Here is a 22,095-nt window from a genome sequence, read left to right as displayed (position 1 = left end):
CTTAACAAGTCACCTCACCTTTGAGCCTCTATGCACTCATCGGTAAAACGGAGAATAATAGTCCCTACTTCATAAGGGTGTTAAAATCCTCCTTGCTAAAAGTACTAAGTGAAGTTTGTATCTTTAGACATTTTACCCCATATTCCATACTCAGTAATTGTTCATTCTTTTTTTTTTAATTTTTTTTATTAGTTGGAGGCTAATTACTTCACAACATTTCAGTGGGTTTTGTCAGTAATTGTTCATTCTTACTGTGTTTGGATATTGTAGTTTGTCCCTATTCATAATACCAGGCAGTTGTAGTAAATTAGATTTACTACAAATCAAATTAAAGCACAAAGAAACGGTCTACATTAAAAAAAAAAGTTTTATTACAAAAACACTTGAAATCAGTTACATTATCCATGTTTTCACAATAGCAGAGGAACAGTGATGGCAGACCATCCCCATGGGGGACATGTGTCCTTTGGTAAAACAAACATAAATAATGGGAAACAATAGCAAGTATAGTAATAACACAGCACAGAATTAAAAAAATTAAATTAAGAGAAGGAACAGGGACTACTGAAGGGAGTTGTGAGCATGGAGAAGGTGCATCTTGCTGAAAAGCGTCGGGTTCAGGTGACCTTTCCTGCAGAACGCCTGCCCCGGGGCTCAGAGCAGCTCAGTTCAATTCAAGGTCATCCATGTACTCCTGGACCCAGGGCTCACTGGGGTTGGCGCAGACCTGCCTGCCCTTTTTAGTCTGGAATCTGTGGAACCAAGAGTGGACAGGTGAGAATCCCTCGTGACCTTGCCTGTATTGGGTATCTCCCCATCCTTAGCTCATGTTGCACAGCCTAGTGGGGGCTGCTGGAACCTGATTCCTTGTAACTTCCTCCCTGGGGTTTAACTCTGGCCTCTTGGGTTGCCCAGATTAGGAACCCATGAGTTTTGCAATCAATGTGGATGCAACCTCCCCATTCATTTCCAGCTGTCCTCATCAGTGACTTTTCCACGTGTTTTCTAAGCATGCTTTAAAGAAACAGCCCGCATCTCCTGTCATCTTTTTTATTTACTGCTTAATCGCCCCTCCACCCCAAATAGATCCCCTTCTTTAATCCTGCCCTCACCCTTGTCTCCCTGAAAGGCCCGGGTTTGATACTCACACCACGGCTGGCTGGGAGCAGAGGCTGCTGGTCTCATAGTAGTCAATCACGAAGTTGCGAGGGATCTTCCGCAGGGTGTAAGTAAAGCAGCAGGCCGTGGGAGGGTCTGAGCCCACTGGAAAGAAAGGCCGAGGTGAGACCGAAGTTCTACAAGGAGCTCTTCATTTTAGCTTCTAGTCATAGATATTCAAGGGACATTCCCGTAGATCTATCAGATCCCCCAACACGGTCCCTTCTATTCAAGCCCACCCACTCAGAGTAGGAGTCTTACTCCGAAGAGAGGATACTAGAGATGAAAGAGTTCTACAAGGTTGAGGCTGGATTGGGTCTCAGTTCACACGTCTTTAACTCCTTTCATTTTACTGATGGGGAAACTAAGGCACTCAGAGAAACAGGGACTTGCTTAAGCCAGCCTATGAGTTGCTCTTTCTTATGAAAACAGGAACTTGAATATTACTAGGCTCTGCATTTAACAGCAGGCTACTTAGAGGTCTCCCTGGCTCCTTTTGGCCCCTTCCCCGAATGCTACTGTTGGACCAGCACCAATTAGAAAAGTCAGTTCTCTCTACATCCTGACTCGAGGGCCACGGGAAGGGTGGACTTACTTGGTGCCGAGAACGTCGGAGAACAGAAGGCAGCCATGAGCACGAGGAGGGACAGGACAGTCACGCAGAGCTTCATGGTCTTGGCAGAGGAGAGATTCGCCCGGAGCTTGGACTGCAGCACCCAGAACCTTCAGAACCCTTCTGTGTCCTGTGCTGATCTTGAGCTGGGAACCCCTCTTTATAGGAACTCTGAGGCCTGGGACAGAGGTGAGGGCATTGGAGGGCGAGCGGAATTTCCAGGGTACAGATGATGTCATGGTGCCGAGAGGGAAACTAAAGCTAGCTGACAGTGAGGAGCTCTGCACAGCTTTCTCTTCCTCAGTGGTGTCATCACGGAGGAAAGCGGAGGGAGGTGGGGGAGGAAAGAAGTGGGTTGAACCCTAGAGGGAAGTGGTACACCAGAGACAGTGACTGAGACTTGGGGGCAGAATTGCAAACCCAAGAGGAAAGATGGAACCTTCACACCTGCTAGCAGGGGCTTGTAGATGAGAACCATCCTGCTCTCAGTGGTTAGCACCTCCAGAAGCTACAGGCTTCATGTCAGTTTTTCCAGGGTGGCCGCAGGCCTGGCCCCAAGAAGGAAGAGAAAGCCAGGATTCCATGTCCCATTGAGGGCCTCCTTCAGCTGGGCTGAGTGATTTTAGCCCCATGTATATTTCCTTGGGCATAAAGAAAGAGTCCTGCATTGAATGTGCAGAAGGCGGCAACAGAAATATAGCTTCCGCATAGTAAATATATACTACGTGCCAGGCACTGGGCAAGCTGCCCTACACACACAAGACATCTATAACCATATAACATCCACCATAACCCTGAGCAGCGGTGTGATGATTCCCCAGGCAATGGGGATCAGAAAGCAGAACAGGAACCGCTGATAATCTCAAGGTCACACAGCTTTTCAGTGGTAGTGCCACGATTCATCTGACCCTAAAATCTATTTTCTTTCCACCCTGCCATCTCCAGGACACATCTAGAAGGTGACCACAAAGAGACAGAAACTGCAGGCCACCTTGGGGCCATGCCCACACAAAGACCTAGGGTTGAATGCAGGAAAAGAGTGTGGGTCATCTGTCCTAGAACAAGAATGAAATGCACAAGAAATCAAGCTTTCCTGTGCTCCCTCGGGCCAATAACAGAAAAGGAGAAAGAATTTAGAAGAAACCAAGAATTTAGGAGGACACCCAGATAAAGAAAATTCCTCCATTACTGGGACTTCCCTGGTGGTCCAAGTGGCTAAGACTCCACGCTCCCAATGCAGGGGGCCTGGGTTCAATTCCTGGTCAGGAAACTAGATCCCACATGCTGCAACTAAGAATTTGCATGCCACAACTAAGACCTATTTAAATATTTTTTAAATACATAAAAAGTTTTTAAAAAGAATATTCCTCCATTATAAAAAAAGGAATTGGATATATTTGGCAATGAATTCATCTATGTTACAGATAAAGTATATAATCTGATCGTGTGGATGTTCCACAGTCATCCAATTCCTTGTATTCGTGTAAAGCCCTGCCTGGTGCAACAGCTGCTGTGGGCCTGAAGGTGACTATGTGAAGTTTCCAAAGGCCAGGAATACAGTAGTGCATGAACTGGGAAAGTTAGAGTCATGGGATCAAGACCACTATCCACCTCTAGCTCAATCACCTCTGACCCCCTGCTCACCCCCTCTTCCACATTGCCACCTGCCTCCCTCTGCTTTGAAAAACAATGAAAAGTGAAAAGACGGAGCCAGGCCTCCTGGGAACTGTAGCAATGTGGAAGAGAAGGAGTCAGAACATCTTGGAGAATCTCAGGATCACTAGATATAGTTCAACGTCATCCTACTTCATCACTCTCCCCGCTCCCTGTCCCCACCACCTACACAGGCACCCAGTCTGTACTTCTTTTCTTTAACCTTTCTGTCCTCACTCTTTCCTTTCTGTGAGTCTTGGTTCAAATGTTCTGATCTTCACCAAGACTGCCAACGCCAACTCTAACAGTCTATGATCCCTGATTCTATGCAAGTATCTCTCAAGGTCTCTCCTTGTTGATGGAGTTTCATCTGTACACATCTTTTTTGCTTCAAGAGCGGGAAGATGTGTCTGATAACACCTGGAATCTACACAGATTTTGTGATCCATGGCATTTCCATTCACCCCAAGTCATCTGCTCTTTGTCAGGGCAGACAGAGCTGAATGAAGCCCCACCCCTGCCCTCAAAGAGTTCTTAGTCAAGAGGTGATGATGACAGTGATGGAAATAACTATCTCTTAAGATAGAATATGGTACATCTCATGACAGAGGTAAAAACAAAATGTCAGAGAGTCCAAAGTGTGGAGAAGACTATCCCTTGGGTGTAAATGAATCATTCTAAGTCAAGGCGAAATCCACTGTGCACTAAGGAAGAGTACTTGACATGGAGACCTCTCTAAATGAGTGGGAAGTGCTAGTCTTTAAGCCATGGAAGGCTTATGAAGATGCATAAGAAGAATGATAAGAATAGGTGATTAGCCACACAAAGGATTTGACGTTGATTTTTGCCTCCTAGCCTTGATTTGATCTTTGGCTAATGCAGGTAAAATGTTTTTGTTCGTGAAGGTCTTAACAATAATACTGCGCTCACACCACGGAAATTTCACATGGAGAATACAAAGGCTTGTGTCAATATGTTTAGCTAAATTAGTAGCCTCCAAGATTTATACATCAAGGTCTTTTCTAAGTAATAATCGACTCTATAGTCCATGGAATTCTCCAGGCCAGAATACTGCAGTGGGTAGCCTTTCCTTTCTCCAGGGGATCTTCCCAACCCAGGGATCGAACCCAGGTCTCCCACATTGCAGGCAGATTCTTTACCAGCTGAGCCACAAGGGAATCCCAATAATCAACAGAGAATAATAACAAATGCCTTTTGTATGCACAAAAAAATTGCTCTTCTCCCCTAGGGAACCTTCCCTGACCTCTCTTGCAACTGAATTCTGTATCTCCCTCTGTGCACCTCCATTGCTTCATCTATATGTCTGTCTACTTGATTGTCTCCTCCCCTAGAAAGGGAGCGCCTTGAGGCAGAAATTGTGTTCTGCTTTTCTCTGCGTATACAACAGGTGGTCAATAAACACTTGGTTAATAAGTGCCCAGAGGCAGCCCTAACTGTTTTAATTTGAGGGGGTGTGATGGGTAACATGGACTCAGGATGTGAATTCAAAGTAGTCAAATGAAGTACAAATGAACTGGGCATTTGACACTTTATCCAGAATGCTTCTGGGGTTTGTTGTTTTGTTTTCTACTATTATTTATTTATTTTTGACTGTGCTGGGTCTTCACTGCCGGGAGGGCTTTTTACTTCTAGTTGCAGTGCGTGGGCTTCTCATTGCAGTGGTTTCTCGCAGAGCACAGGCTCTAGGGCTCACAGGTTTCAGTAGTTCTGGAGCACAGGCTCGGTAGTTGAGGCGCATGGGCGCAGTTGCTCCGCAGCACGTGGGTCCAGGATCAGGGATCAAACCCAAGTCTCCTGCACTGGCAGGTGGATTCTTCACCACTCAGCCACCAGGGCAGCCCCTATTCAGAATGTTTTGATGGAATAGTAACTGTCCTGCTCCCCCTCCTTCAACCCACATGCCCAGTGGGTTTATGGTGAAGGATACTATTCCAGGACTTGGCTCTTCCCAGTTCAGGCATGTCAGAAGTGACAGTGAGGCAACCATGGTCCAATAGATTGGACCACAGGGCATACTGTGAGCCGCCCCCTCACTCCCGAGCAGGGAAACTCTCCACTTCCCCCTCACTCGTGCTGATAAGAGGTTTCCCTTCCCACACCCCCCACCGCTTCCCTACGCTGCCACTGCGCTCGAAACTCCATCCTGGGAACTTTCACATCTGTTTCGTCACTTTGTCCTCCCAGCTTCCCGAGGCTGAAAGCAAGACCTCTGACCACAGCCATCACATGACCTTACAAAAGCCCTAGTACTTTTAGTGTTGATTTCCCTCAACACTTTTGATTTCCCTCAGCACATCCACGTCTGTGATTTTATCTGAGTCCAATCTATTTTTCCATGCCTCAGATTAGGAAGCAAGACCTAGAGAAGTAAAACAAAACAAAACAAAACAAAACAAAACTTTATTAAGGTTACATAGGATATATGTCAAGACTCAGTTTCTTATAACTCCTGGTCCAGAGATGACCAAACTTCTTTGACAGGTGTGACCTTCTGAGATCACACGTGGCAAGTCTCTGTAGGTACCAGACTCTCAGGAGAGATAACAAAAGCTCTTTGCTGCTGAGGAACCGGAAGCAGAGGTGGTCAATCCCGACATTGTCTGCTTTTGTTAAAGGAGAGGGCTGAGATGCAAGTGTAGGGGAGATCGCTGGGTGCCAAGACCAAGAGCACTAGCCGCTAAGGAGGCAGAGTGCCCAGAGCTAGAGAATTCCTTGTGAGTGAATGTTGACTGCAAAGCCAAGCTGAACTAGGATATGTGGTTGTTCCGCCAAGATCATAAACCAAGAAGAGGTGAATCCTTTGGTCTGGCCAACATGGTAGCCCAGCTCCTTGGTGGGAATGGGAGCAGAAATGGGATTGTAGATTGAAAAAGTAGGGACACAATTATCTGAAGTGCAGGGTTCAGGGTGGAGTCCACAGAATAGTGAGCTGGTTGAAGCTGTCCATCAGTGCCTCTTCTTAAAGTGGAAAAGTGCCTTCACAGCCATTCGCAGCCTGCTGTTTAGCTGTCAGAGGTGGACGGCAGTGACTTCAGGGGATGTCAGCTTCCTGAGAGGAGTTTATTTGGTGGGTTCATGAAGAAAACTTTCAGTATTCCTTCTGAAGCATCTTTCTTCCTTCATACAACACTTTTACACCTGTTTCAAGTTCTTTCCAGGCTGGTCACGGGGCACATCCAGAAATAGAATAAAATGATTTAGTAAAACTTTGTTGAGGACCAACTATGTGACAGGCATTGGGTGTACATGTTAAAGGCTTTCAAAAAAGATGATGCCTGATTTTTCAAAAATTTATGTCAGTTTGCTTTTCTCTTTCAGGGAATATACATGGTTACTGTACAAAATTTAGAAAATATTGGAAGGCATAAATAAGAAAACAAAAATTATCCAGTATTCTGTACATGGTTTTGTATTTTATTATATTTACTTAATATCTTTTATGGAACCAGTGTATCTTATTGTTGTTACTGTGTATTCTTCCATGTTATTAAAAAGTTATTAAAAATTAGCATTCATGATGTTTCATCGTGTGAGTATACCAAGATTTTATGCCAAAATTTATTTTTAACCATTCCGTTACTTAGCCCCCTCAGGTTGTTCTAACTTTATTCTAAATTTAGCTGAGACTTGAAGTATGATTAACCAAGAAGAGTGTGAGAGTGGGGTCATTCAGGAAAAGAACAAGAGACTTGTACTTTTTAAAATATGTAAGATAGCTTACTTGAAATATTTCAGTTATAATGATAATAGTAACAAACACATAGCACTCACCATGAGCCGGTCCTGTTCCAAGCTTTATAGATACTAATGTATTTCGTTAGTCAATCCTAAACCAGTCACTCCTAAAAGAAATCAGTCCTGAATATTCATTGGTAGAACTGATAGGAGAGCTGTAACTCTAATACTTAGGCCATCTGATGTGAAGAACTGACTCATTGGAAAAGACCCTGATGCTGGGAAAGATTGAAGGCAGGAGAAGAAGGGGATGACAGAGGATGGGATGGTTGAATGGCATCACCGACTCAATGGTCATGAGTTTGAGCAAGGTCTGGGAGTTGGTGATGGACAGGGAAGCCTAGCGTGCTGCAGTGCATGGGGTAACAAAGAGTTGAACACAACTGAGCAACTGAACTGAATGTATTTCATCCTCACAGCAGTCCTTTGAAGTAGGTACTGTTATCATCCCCTTTCACACATGAGAAAACTGAAGCACAGAGTTAGTAACCCACAGAAGAACACACAGCTTATACATGATAGATGTGGAAATGACACCAAGGAAGTATGACTCCAGAACATAAATAAATCAGAAAACGAGTATGTGCTTATTATAAACTTGTGTCAAAAGCTTAACAGCCAGAGTTGTGTTATTATTATGTAAAATGTCTTTCAGTTTTGCATTTTGTGTGTCTTTAAACAGTGCAAATAATAGATTTCTCTCTTTTCCTTAGAAAATTAAGGCAGTTAAATAGTGGTTTCCTTTATTTGTTCTAAATACTAAGCTCTGCAGCTGTCATGGGATATAATAGAACTTAAAAGTATTTCACTCTGCCCTGTGATCTACAAGAAGGGGAAAATGTGCTTTACTAAGTGACACTTCATTCATAAAAAGCAGAGCAGAGACCTGCACTTTTAAGGAATCGCATGCAGTTCAGAGTACTGAGTCTTTGTTTCCAGGAAGTCTGAAGGTGGCAAGAGATGAGGCCAAAGGGGAAACAGAAGTCAGGTCAGAGAGGGGAAGCTTCTATTACATGCTGGAAACAGTGTAGACTCTTTGAAGGGTTTTCAACAGAGACAGAGACTGACTTAAACAAAATCACTTTAAAGCCTTGTGATGGACAGATTGAACAGAGGCAAAAACTGGAGGAAAGAAAAACAATTGACAGGATAATCTTAGAGCTGTCATGGCAAGAAGTGGTGAGGGTCTGCCTAACACAGAGGCGATGGGAAAGGCGAGAAGTCGATACACTCTGTTTCAAGTATACTGCAGAGTCTGGCTGAATAGATGGAGATGAGAAGGGAGTAGTGGAAGGTGACTTGGTAACAGGACATGCTTTTTACTGAGTTACAGAGGAGGGAGGGGACAGGTGGAAGGATCTAATCCAGTACCAAGACATGTACCCCACTTTCTATGCGTGTGCACACACACACCACACACACACAAACACACAATGGCCAGAGGAAAATGACAAGAACTCAAGATAGGAAAGGCTCTGGCTGCAGAAAGAAGGGGCTGCATCGATGAGATACTGTCTCTCTAGGATGCTAGAAAGGGCCCCTCAGGATACTGTCTCTGCCCAACATGAAAGATGGGGCCAAGCCGGTTGCAGCCTGACTCTGTGGACCACAGCTGAAAAGAGCAGACCAAGGCTGGGCGAAACAAGGGTGTCATCATCAGTGAGCCCCTCCATGGAGCCACAGCTGCTGGAGGGAAAGAGCTGAGACTGATATATGGGATGTAGAGCTGTGGGGCCGGAAAACGGAAGGAAACCAGTCCCTCGGGGCCAGGGCATAGGAAGCAGGGAGGAGGTGAGCAGAGAAGGACAAGGCAGATGTGTGGCAGAACCTGGATTATTCAGTCAGAATTCCCTCTAGTCTTGGCTGGGGATGTTCTGCTGGACTGAAGTGGGGCCTCAAAGAGGCTGGAATGAGCTAGAAACCTTGGACTCAAATCAAACCCCTCCGTGCTGAAAGATCCACCATGTTGATTGTTGGCTAATGTCTGACATCACCACCTATAAGATCTTGGGTAGCCCCCAAAATCAAGACCTTGACACCATGGCCTTTCTGAGCCTTTATATAATTATTAGTATTTCAATTCCATAGTGAGATTTTGGGCATAATACATGCTGTCAGTCAAATCAATGAATCATTTGTTCACCAAATACTTATTAAGGCATTGTGGTTATTGCTGGAGATGCACTGTTAAATAATGCGGAAATGTAAGGGCTTACTGGTGGCTCATTGGTAAAGAATCTGCCTGCCAATGCAGAAGACGTGGGTTTGATCCCTAGGTCAGGAAGATCCCCTAGAGAAGGGAATGGCAACTCACTCCAGTATTCTTGCCTGGAAAACCTGATGGACAGCAGAGCCTGGAGGGCTACAGCCCATGGGTTTGCAAAAGAGTCGGACATGACCTAGCAGCTAAACAATAAAAACAGCTGAAATGTAAAGCTGACTAATTTTATCTGTGATCCTGGACTAGTCACTTCACCTGGGAACATCAATTTACCAATTAGGAAATTTCTGAGACCCTTCCAGCTCAATCATCCTACAGCTTCCTTACATTATTCATTCAGTATGTACATATGAAGCCCATACTTTGTATACAAGTATATGGCCAAGAACTACTACCTGGTTTTAATAGTAGTATGAAAAATCTTACAAATATATAATCACTAAGATAGAATTTTATATTCAATAAATCACTTTTATTAAAAAGAACAAAATTAAGAATTAGAGGTTACATCAGAAAATTAACCATTTTATAATCACCGTGTGCTAGAATCTGATTTAAATCCACAAAGACATGGCGTGAATTTGGTTTAAAATCAACAGGACATGCGATAGGCACATGAAAAGATTCTCAACATCGCTTATTTTTAGAGAAATGCAAATTAAAACCACAATGAGGTATCACCTCACACTGATCAGAATGGTCATAATTAAAATGTCCACAAATAATAAATACTGGAGGGGGTGTGGAGAAAAGGGACCCTCTTACACTGCTGGTGGATATAAATTGGTGCATGACTATGGAAAACAATATGGAGTTTCCTTAAATGATGAAAAATAGAGTTACCACAGATCCAGCCATCTCATCCCTGGACATATATCTGGAAAAGATGAAAACTCTAATTTGAAAAGATATATGAACCCCAATGTTTAAGCAGCTCTATTCACAACAGCCAGGACAGGAGAGAAACCTAAATGTCCATTTAGGTTGACAGATGAATGAATAAAGAAACAACGCCATTTGCAGCAACAATGGATGGACCTAGACATTGTCACACTAAGTCAAGCCAGCCAGAGAAAGACAAATATCATATGCTACTACATATATGTGGAGTCTAATATGGTACACATGTACTTGTGTACAAAACGGAAACAGACTCACAGACATAGGAAACAAACTTATGATTACCAAAAGGGAACCGGAAGAGGGACAAATTAAGAGTTTGGGATTAGCAGAAACAAACTACTCTGTATAAAATAAATAAACAACAAGGACCTACTTATAGCACAGGAAACTACATGCAATATTTTGGTGTGAACCTTAATGGAAAAGAATATGAAAGAATACAAATAACTGAATCACTTTGCTGTACATCAGAAATGAATGCAACATTGTAAATCAACTATACTTCAACAAAATTTTTTTTTAATTTTAAAATAAATAAAAGTAAATTTGCTTTAAAATAAAAAATAAGTAAAATCAACAGAACATCTTTTAAGTTTGTGAAGAGACAGCTACTTAGATAACTAACTATTGCCCAATGTGGAAAGTGTAGTAATGGTAGAGGTAGATAATAAGGTCCATTATCAGAAATGTGGTTGATTCAGCAGTTTCCATTTCCTCCTTCTCACCCTCCTCAACTCAAATCCATCCACTTTCAGAAACTGAATCACGAGTGTGAAGGGGGTTCCCTGAAGGGTAAAGGGAATGCAATTCGAGGAATCAGTTGAGGACTGGGGCAGAGAGGGGTGGGTGTGAGGAGGAGGCATTGTCTATGACTAGAGTTTCCAATGAAGCAGGCGATAGACTCCTTTTTTTTTTAATTGACAGTAAAAAAAGAAAGACAGCTGGATGCTACAGCCCCAGTGAAATCTGCTATTGCCCCAAATCTTGCTTTTGCTTCACCTCCCTCAGGACCAGCATCAGGAATCATAGAGATGGATGGACACGCAGCTCGTGTGTTTTAAGAGAAGTACCTGTGCAAACATAGGAAGGACAGAATTCCTAAGGTGTGGTTTCACTTGGCTTATGTCTTATTTCCTCCATTATTCTAGCTCCTTTGGGAGAATTCAAAGCCCTCTTGGACTGGCCCAAATTTAACTTCTTTGCTCATATTTGCTCCTCCATCCTGCAGCTGAGTCAGAACAACTCACTTCTCTCTCTGACCCAGCAATTTTACACCTGTGACTCTGCATCAGCTGATCAAGCCATCTATTGCCACACTGTCAATATATGTTCAAATCCTATGTCACTTTCAAGACCCAATAATTCTATCCCTTCTGTGACAGCTTTCCCTATCCTCTCAAGGAAACCTATGACTCCCTCCTCCTCTTGTTCTGAGCTTTCTCCTATTTATCTCCTAAGAATTTTAGCACTTTCTGCTAAGTGCTATGGTTGCCTGTTTATACTCTACTTGCTCCTATTAGACTGGGGGCATCTAGAGGATAAAGATTGTTAGAAAATATAAACCATAATTTAAAAGAACATATATATATATATACACATAGTATCTATGCTATATATGCATATATATATTTGTATATATAGTCAGCAAAAACAAGGTCAGGAGCTGACTATTGCTCAGATCATGAACTTGTTGCAAAATTCAGACTTAAATTGAAGAAAGTAGGAAAAACCTCTAGGCCATTCAGGTATGACCTAAATCAAATTCCTTATGATTATACAGTGGAAGTAACAAATAGATTCAAGGGATTAGATTTGATAGAGTGCCTGAAGAGCTATGGACAGAGGTTCATAACATTCTATAGGAGTTGGTGATCAAAAACATCGCCAAGAAAAAGAAATGCAAAAAGGCAAAATGGTTGTCAGAGGTGGCATTAAAAATAGTTGAGAAAAGAAGAGAAGTGAAAGGCAAAGGAGAAAAGAAGATACAGCCATCTGAATGGAGAGTTACAAAGAATAGCAAGGAGAGATAAGAAAGCCTTCTTCAGTGATCAGTGCAAAGAAATAGAGGAGAACAATAGAATGGGAAAGACTAGAAATCTCTTCAGGAAAATTAGAGATACCAAGGGAATATTTCATGCAAAGATGGGCACAATATAGGACAGAAACAGCATGAACCTAACAGAAGCAGAAGATATTAAGAAGAGGTGGCAAGTATACATAGAAGAACTATACAAAAAAGATCTTCATGACCCAGATAATCATGATGGTGTGATCATTCACCTAGAGCCAGCCATCCTGGAATTTGAAGTCAAGTGGGCCTTAGGAAACATCACTACGAATAAAGCTAGTGGAGGTGATGAAATTTCAGCTGAGCTGTTTCAAATTCCAAAAGATGATGCTGTTAAAGTGCTGCACTCAATATGTCAGCAAATTTGGAAACCTCAGCAGTGGACACAGGACTGGAAAAGATCAGTTTTCATTCCAATCCCAAAGAAAGGCAACACCAAAGAATGTTCACACTATTGCACAATTGCACACATCTCACACACTGGTAAAATAACGCTTAAAATTCTCTAAGCTAGGTTTCAACAGTACATGAACTGAGAACTTCCAGATGTTCAAGCTGGATTTAGAAAAGGCAGAGGAACCAGAGATCAAATTGCCAACATCTGTTGGATCATAGAAAAAGCAAGAGAATTCCAGAAAAACTACTTCTGCTTCATTGACTATGCTAAAACCTTTGACTGTGTGGATCACAGCAAACTGGAAAATTGTTAAAGATGGGAATAGCAGACCACTTTACTGGCCTCCTGAGAAACCTGTATGCTGGTCAAGAAGCAAGAGTTAGAACAAGACATGGAACAATGGACTGGTTCCAAATTGAGAAAGAAGTATGTCAAGTCTATATATTGTCACCCTGCTTATTCAACTTAGATGCAAAGTACATCAGGTGAAATGCTGGGCTGGATGAAGCACAAGCTGGAATCAAGATTGTTGGGAGAAATATCAATAACCTTGGATATGCAGATGACACCACCTTAATGGCAGAAAGCGAAGAACTAAAGAGCTCCTTAACGCAAGTGGAAGAGGAGAGTGAAAAATCTGGCTTAAAACTCAACACTCAAAAAACTAAGATCATGGCTTCATGGCAATTAGATGGGGAAACAATGGAAATAATGACAGACTTTATTTTTTTTTGGGGGGGGGGCTCCAAAATCACTTCGGATGGTGACTACCACCATGAAATTAAAAGATGCTTGCTCCTTGGAAGAAAAGCTATCACAGACTTAGATAGCATATTAAAAAGCAGAGACATTACTTTGCTGACAAAGGTCTGTATAGTCAAAGCTATGGTTTTTCCAGTAATCATATATTGAGTTGGACCATAGATAAGGCTGAGCACTGAAGAATTTATGCTTTTCAACTGTGGTGTTGGAGAAGACTCTTGAGAGTCCCTTGGACAGCAAGGAGATCAAACTAGTCAATTCTAAAGGAAATCAATCCTGAATATTCATTGGAGGGACTGATGCTGAACCTGAAGCTCCAATAGTTTGGCCACCTGATGTGAAGAACTGACTCATTGGAAAAGACCCTGATGCTGGGAATGATTGAAGGAAGGAGAAGAGGATGACAGGGGACAAGAAGGTTGGATAGCATCACCAACTCAATGGACACGAGTCTGAGCAAGTTCTGGGAGATGGTGAAGGACAGGGTAGACTGCCATGCTACAGTCTATGGGGTTGCAAAGAGTTGGACATAACTGAGTGACTAAACAACAATGATATACATGTCGGTATCAGTGGGGCTTACCAGGTGGCTCAGTGGTAAAAAATCTGCCTACCAAGCAGGAGATGTGGGTCTGATCCTTGGGTCAGAAAGATCCCCTAGAAAAGAAAATGGCATCCCACTCTAGTATTCTTGCCTGGAAGTTTCCAAGGACAGATGAGCCTGGCAGCTTATAGTCCATGAGATCACAAAAGAGTTGAACAGAACTTAGCAGCTAAAGAACAGTATATGTATAACTGGGTCACTTTGCCGTACAGCAGAAATTAAGCCAATATTGTAAAGCAACTGTATCAGTAACATTTTTCAGAAGATCATTGGAAAGAACTAAATTTGTTTCTCAATGTAAAAATGTGGTTCATACAGTAAGTACCCACTAGTTATCCCTTTTATGTGTATGCGTGTGTGCTTGGCTGTTTCAGCCATCTCTGCTCCAGGGATCTTCCCGACCCAGGAATCGAACCTGCGTCTCCTGCATCTCCTGTGTTGCAGACAGATTCTTTACCATCTGAGCCACCAGAGGTGGCCTATGCCCACTATAATAATGAAATAATAAAGGACAGAAAAGAAAATATATGTCTGGCTGAGAAAGTAGACCCTTTCACACCACTGAAATTATGAGTTGAAAAGAATAGGAAAGGAAAACTGCTCTGAATTTGGCGTTACTTATGATCCTCAAGTAATGCCAAATTCAGACTTATGTTCCTGAAGGGCTTCCCAGGTGGCGCTTGTAGTAAAGAACCCCCCTTCAAACAGTCGGAGACGACTGAAGCGAATTAGCATGAGCACGATGTTCCTCAAAATAATTCAGAGAAATGGAAATCAAGACTTCATTTTAGCAAAGGTATTCAAAAGAAACCTTAGTATATTTATCCAAAAATTCTTTCAAGTTGAACAGTTAACAATAACCTACTTTCCAACTGGTTGTCTTGTCAATGCTTTAAGACAGAATGTGTCCATAAATCTGTGGGCTCACCAGGAAGGTAATACATTTTTACTACAAAAAAATGAGAAAATTCCAGAAAAAGAGGAAAACAAAATTAATCATCAATTCATCTGTCACACAACTGTAAGTACTATTGATGCTTTGAGCATTTATTTCTAATGCTTTTCATGTTTTCCATGCCTAGATCATATATATGTATGTGTCCACACACACACATATTTGGTTACACTATTTACCATATATGTGTATGTGCACATATGTATTTATATAATTCTGTGTACATTTAGTACTAATGTACAATTAGTACATTTAATACAATTAGTACATTTTTTAATCTTACTTTTTGACAACTGAGGTTATGATTATATTTTTGCTACTTCCTTTAGTTTAATGGTTTAAAAAGAAACATTCCAGTGGATATAGCCTATCTTACTTTATCATCCGCTAATAGAGGAAAATTTATATTTCCTTATTTTGAGTTGTGACGCTGGGGTCAGCACCTTCCTCTCTGAAGACACCTCCGTATTTGGGCTTGTTTCTTCAGAACTCTTTCTTAGAAATGTGACCTCTAGATTAGTGGGCATAAGTATTTTTAGGCTCCTGACATATTAACACCCACATCTAATTTCTCTTTATGATTTTCAACTAGCGTTTAACCCAGGGGCCCTGGTCATTCGGTGACTGCTTGATGAATGGACGAATGACAGAAACATGACCTCAGGCTTCCTGGTCTCTGGCGGGAATTCCTTAATTCAGTTCTTTCCATCCAAAGGAGGCTTGTGGCCCCTTCCAGGGCAACATCGCACCTAACCATCTATCCATGTGGTTAGAGCAACTGAAGAATCACAGCACTTTCGGTTCTGCGAGAAGGTCTGGGATGGAGAATTCATTAGAGGCAGGGACCAGACAGGAATAGCCCTGGGTGGACATATACCCTTCTCCGGATGCTCACAGGGGAAACCATTTCCTCACATGAAACCAGAACAAGTCATGTGTTGCAGGCTGACACTTATGGCTGAGAGAAGCTATTCTTGGATATCCTGAGGCCCTGTGGTTGTCGGGGACCCCGAGTTGTGCAACACTGCGTGAAAGCGCCGCTATGCTTAAAATTTTCCCTCCTCACCCCCAGATTCCACTTCCCCATCTGCCAGGGCTGCCTTTATAAAGAGCCAGGGAGATGGTCTCCCACTGCAGAAGGACAGAGGCAGCAGCAAGCAGCGAGTCCCCCCTCGGCTCCACTGACCTCAAGCCCACACGCCACCTCGCAGCACCATGAAGGCGCCCGCGACTGTCCTCGCTGTTCTCCTCTGTGCCATGGCCCTCGGCAGCCAGGTCTTCTCGGCACCATGTGAGTCTGGGTGGTAGCTGAGGGGGTCTGCACGCCAATCTTGGGGCCTTGAGAGCCCCCGAGAGAAAACAGAGAACTTTTTAAGGGTTATGAAACATTTTTAATCTTTTTAAAGGGAACCTCAGATCTAGAGCCAGGGTGAGGGAGTTATAGTCCCATTTTACAGATGGCAAAACAGAGACCCAAACAAATGAGTTTGTAAGAGGCAGAGTCCAAATCTGGTTACTGCCCAGTGGTGTGAGTTTTCCACTAACCCTTCCTAGGTCCCCCCAAGAATTTGCCTTTTGGATGTCTTATGAGAGATAGCCAAGCTTTTTTCTCTTGCTGGGTTGTGACTTCTTGTTTAGTCGTTAAGTGGTGTCTGATTCTTTTGCGACCCCGTAGACTATAGCCCACCAGGCTCCTCTGTCCTGGCATTTCCCAGGCAAAAAAATACCGGAGTGGGGTGCCATTTCCTTTTCCAGAGGATATTCCTGACTCAGGGATCGAATTCACATCTCATGTGTTTCCTGCATTGGCAGACGGGTTCTTTACCACTGAGCCAAAGGTTAAATGATTTCCTGACCCAGACACAATTTCCTGAAGGGAGATGTGATAAGAGAGAGCCCACAGTGAAGAGTCAAAAAGGAAGAAGGGTTCAGACAGAAATAAAGGACAGAGACAGGGAAACTTCTAGGCAAAAAGCCCCAGCGCCTCCCACTGACCGGTCTCCCAGCCTGCACCCTGAGACGGGCTGTCTCCCTCCCTGAGTCTTCGTCACCCTCTCACAGATCACGGGTCTCGCCTTTTCATCTGAACTATGACTCAGGCTCATTCTGTCCCTTCCTCCACAGTTGGCGCTGACACCCCAACGGCCTGCTGCTTCTCCTACACCGCCCGGCAGCTTCCTCGCAAATTCGTAGCCGACTATTATGAGACCAGCAGCCAGTGCTCCAAGCCTGGCGTCATGTAAGTGCCAGCCTTCCTGCCCGCCTCTGGGGAGATGGGGGATTTGGAGTCGGGGCAGGGGTCTGCACCCAAAGGCACAGACGGGCCAAGGGAGCCATCGTGGAAGGCCCAGCCCTCCAGGGCTTATCGAATAGGTAGCCCTTGCGTCTCTGAGGAGTGACCTGACCTGGCCAGGCTGACAGAGTCTGGGAGGGCTGAGCTGCTCGGGACAGGGCGTTGGGGGTGGGGGCCCCCAGGATCTCCCCACGCTGCATTCCGCAGTGTGTGACCTTTCCGCTCCTCTCCACAGCTTCCAAACCAAAAGAGGCCGGGAGCTCTGTGCCGACCCCAACGAGGACTGGGTCCAGAAATACATCACCGACCTGGAGCTGAATCTCTGAGTGGCCTGGAAGCTCTGGGGAACCCAGAGACCTCAGAGCCCCGACTGGGTAGCAGGGGTCTGAGCCTTGGGGGCACCCCTGCCGCCTCCGTAGCTACCTCTCCTGTGCGCTGGTTGTTGTCAAGCAGCCACACTCTGGGACTCGTCCCTAACTGAAATTGCAACTTATTTATATGTACTATTTAATTTTGTAATTTAATTTCAGTGCCCCACCGGGGTCTGGGACTGTTTGCTCCCAGAGGTCCCGAGATACCTTTTCACCGGCCTTCCCCTCCCCCTCCCCTTGCGCTGCGGGGACAGTGGAGGGACGGTCGCCAGCTTGTTCCAGGCGGAGATGGAGTCAATCCCGCCAGACTGACTTTGTGTACTTGATGTTTCTCTTCGGTGTCGTGTTCAGCCCAGCAAAATAATAAAGATGCTCTTTTGGAAAGTAGACTAGCTTCGAGTTTGGTTTTGTTTCTCTGGCAAATCAGAATCACTGATTGACTTTCTCTGAAAGACAAACATCATATGATATCATTTATATATGGAATCTAAAAACTGGGGTACACATTACCTACTTACAAAGCATGAACTGAGTCACAGATACAGAAAACAAACATGATTACCAAGGGGGAAAGGGATAGGGGATAAATTGGGAGATTGGTATTGATAAATGCATACTACTATATGTAAAAGATAACTAGTAAGATCCTACTGTATAGCATAACAAACTTTTATTTTGTGCTCTGTAATGACCTGTATCTGACTCTTTGCAATCCTATGGACCCATCAGGCTCCTCTGCACATTGGATTTTCCAGGCAAGAATACTGGAGTAGGTTGCCATGCCCTCCTCCAGGGGAATCTTCCTGACCCAGGGATGGAACCTGCATCTTCTGTGGCTCCTGCATCGCAGGCAGATTCTTCATGGCTAGCACCACCTGGGAAGCCTGGATATGTGCATATGTATGGCTGATTCACTTTGCTATACAGCAGAAATGAACACAACATTGTAAATCAACTATACTCCAATTAAAAATTAGTTTTAAAAAAGGAATCACTGGTTGAAAGACATAGTAAGTTAAAGAGTAGGAAGATGGGGAATGGAGGGAAGTTGAGAAAGATGAAGAGGGGGGCTACATACCATAGAGTCACTCTGTTTGACAGGTGTGATTGAACAACGGTGACTGCCATAACAATAAAGTAGGATGCTGCAGCCATCAAGCCGTCACATTACCGCTGCCCTGACAGTGAGCCCTGAGGGAACTCAGGATAGAAACAGGATGCCCAGCATCTAGCCGTCAACCACCACAGTCACCCCAAAAGTTCACCTTGAAGAGACTCAGACGGTCGAGGTGTACATCAAAGGAATGATTTCAGTGATCCCACCCTCTTGCCTCTCCCCATACATACAAAAGGACTAAATTCCTTAACTTGAGATATCTGGTTTTCTTTAAGTAGCAGTAATCTTTGGATGTCCCAGCTACCTGGTCTTTGTTGCAAAAACTCCTTTATGTATATCCTGGCTCCTCACCTTGCCTCTACAGAGCAATCTCTCCAAGTTATCTGAGATACTGCGTCCTTGGCTTAAGTGCTCAGTTTTGTCCACCAATAAATCTTAACTCTCAACTTTTAGATTGTGCATTTTTTTTTCAGTTAACACTCTGGAGACACATTTCCAGAACACTGAAATTGTGAGTATTTTATGTATCAAATGATAATGTACCTTAATGGATACCATTAAGAAGAGTGTCTGTAGTACATATTTACAATAAATCAAACTTTGTTAATAACAACAACTAACATATGAGACTTACCCCAGGCTGAGTGCTTTTCTGCTGTGTTCATTTGATCCTCACAATAAAATAATATAGTTTTAGTGCTATTTAATTCTCAGTTGACAGAACAGTAAACTGAGGCTGCAGGGTCAGAGAGGTTAAGCAACGTGGACAAGATCACACAGCAAGTAAACAGCACCATTGAGTTCTGAAGCTAGATTCTGATGTAAGTAGACTTTGCTCTTAATCACTAACCAGGTTATTTCCCCAAATGCAATTCACCTGTATTCAAATCATAAGCAATGATTGTTTAAGCCACTTACATCAGAATCTTCCAGGTATGTCCCCGAGAATTGATACCTCTACCAAGCTTATCAACCGTTCCACATGCATGTTAACAGCTGAGAACCACTGAAATAGTCAATAGAATTCACCTCTCTTTTCCAAATGTGCTGTATATCTGCATAGGGTAACAGATATATTAAACATTCTTTTCCTAGAATTCATGCTCCACAAAACAAATGACTAATGTTACAGAAGGGAAAGATAACCAGCCTACATGGGGAACAGGATTTTGTTTATAGGTTTACTGTGAAAGCTCGGTTATTTAATAGATTGCCGGTTTTATAGTTATAGCTACAAGAAATGCACCCTGAACTAGAGTCCTGTTTGTAGAAGAAGGAGAAATTCAGAAGACTTGTGTGAAAATCAAACAGATATTAACTTTTGTGAACTACAATGATTTCATTTTGTTGAAAAATAATTTAACTTTCATACCCAAATTAGCTTAGATTTGTAGTGATCAAACTCTTTAGAGTACAATTCAACATGACTATTAAGCAAGCATTAAGATGCCTATACTATTGGACCAAAATATTGTCTGGGCTGATTCCATTTCTAAGAATCTATTTTGAAGCAACACAACCAAAGGTAAGGAATATACAGACACAATGATATTCTTTGTAGCATGGTTTACAAACATCAAACAAATGGAAATACCCACTTAAACCAGCAGAAGACAAAATCAGTAGAGAAATGAGATGTCCACCAATGCAGTTTTCAGTGGTTAGTAAAAAAAATAACAGACATCTATATCCTTGGAAATTGTCTATAATATTAGGTGCAAAAGATATCTGTTTACCTCTAGTAAATGCAAGGATACTCTACACATATGCTACAAAACTATACATATAGGACAAAATTATTTTTACTTTTAGCAACTATAAACACATATTTGCAAAGGCATATTTGGAAAGATACATATCAAATAGCTAACTATGGTGGTTTCTTAGAGGAAATGGAATTTTTATTCTTTTTTCTTTAAAGGAATGGAGACTGTTTATTTTCTGTAACTTTTTAATGTAGAAATTTTTATTTTTTTATTTTAAAGTTTTTATTTAATTTGTTACAAATTGCTTTTGTTTCATGCTTTGGTTTATGGCTGTGAGACATGGGGGATCTTAACTCCCTGACCAGGGATCGAACAAACCCACACCCCTGTACTGAAAGGCGAAGTTTTAACCACTGGGCCACCAGTCTGTCATTTTAAATTTGGCTTATTTTTTGATAAACATGTATTGCTCACCTTTCCAGTTTCATCTTTGATCATCAGCTACCCTTTTATGCATCAAATCATAATGTACAGTAATGGATACCATTAATGGATACATCCATGGGTGGATGGAATATCACCCATCTATCAAACTACTTTCTGGCTGGGACTCTAAGTTGACACAGAGATAATAGAGCTCAGCTGAGCTCAGAGTCTTGATGTCATAATGGCTTTTTAAATAATTAATTAATGTATTTATTTATTTATTTTGGTTGCACTGGGTCTTCATTGCTGCCTGCGGGCTTTCCCCTAGTTGCAGTAAGTGAGGGCTACTCTTCATTGCAGTGCATGGGCTTCTCATTGCAGCTGCAGAACACGAGCTCTGGGGCACAGGCTTCAGTAGTTGTGGCCCACGGGCTCAGTTGCTCTGTGGCGTGTGAAATCTTCCTGGACCAGGGATCAAACCTGTGTCCCTTATTTTGACAGGTGGATTCTTATCCAGTGTATCACCAGGGAAGTCCTCATAATGGCTTTCATCAAAAGCAAGGAACGAGTCCTTTCACTCAAGGCTTTCCTATCACACATACACACACACACATATGTGCACACATATGGAGCTCCTTCCAAAAAGCATTTTACTATCACCTTCCTTTAAGAAATGCCCCGTTCCCCTAAAACTGAACTGGTCAACCCATGACAAGTGTGAAGATTCTATCAGGAGAATGGGAGGAACAGCTTTGTCCCCAAAGAAGCAGGGGAGGTGTCACCATTTCTTTGCTGTTGGCTTCCAGCATCTTAGGACAAACAAAATCTGCTCATTTCTGCTGAACTGCTTGTCATGGTCTGGAAGCCCAAAGGCAGACAGGAGCACAATTGTGCCCACTATTCCCTCAATACAAGTGTTGTGAACAAAGAGTGTAAAAACAAAGAGAACTGAGAGCAAGGAGAACTGAGAGCATGGGAACTGCACTGTTAACCAACGAATAGAGCTTTTCAGAATCCAAGGCTTGGCTAAGATCCTTGGTCAGCCTTTCTGGTTGACCTCCCTGGGGATTGTCCTCCTTGGACACACACATG

General features: G+C 42.9%; 2 protein-coding genes across 2 annotated transcripts; one reads left to right on the top strand and one right to left on the bottom strand.

The window, feature by feature from the left end:
- Positions 1–425: 425 nt before the first annotated feature.
- On the bottom strand, positions 426–1,890 carry LOC136149455 (C-C motif chemokine 4). The gene is made up of 3 exons (XM_065909714.1): positions 1,754–1,890; positions 1,149–1,263; positions 426–752 (listed from the first exon to the last, which is right to left on the bottom strand). The coding sequence occupies exons 1-3, from the start codon at positions 1,827–1,829 to the stop codon at positions 665–667; spliced, it is 279 nt and encodes a 92-aa protein (XP_065765786.1). The 5' UTR covers positions 1,830–1,890; the 3' UTR covers positions 426–664.
- Positions 1,891–16,180: 14,290 nt separating this feature from the next.
- LOC136149430 (C-C motif chemokine 3-like) lies at positions 16,181–18,133 on the top strand. The gene is made up of 3 exons (XM_065909674.1): positions 16,181–16,381; positions 17,215–17,329; positions 17,619–18,133. The coding sequence occupies exons 1-3, from the start codon at positions 16,306–16,308 to the stop codon at positions 17,707–17,709; spliced, it is 282 nt and encodes a 93-aa protein (XP_065765746.1). The 5' UTR covers positions 16,181–16,305; the 3' UTR covers positions 17,710–18,133.
- Positions 18,134–22,095: the final 3,962 nt, after the last annotated feature.

The sequence above is a fragment of the Muntiacus reevesi genome, chromosome 18, assembly GCF_963930625.1.
Source record: "Muntiacus reevesi chromosome 18, mMunRee1.1, whole genome shotgun sequence".
In the NCBI taxonomy this organism is placed as follows: domain Eukaryota; kingdom Metazoa; phylum Chordata; class Mammalia; order Artiodactyla; family Cervidae; genus Muntiacus; species Muntiacus reevesi.
Note: the sequence above shows the minus strand (reverse complement) of the source record. Positions and strands in the feature narration are given on the sequence as shown.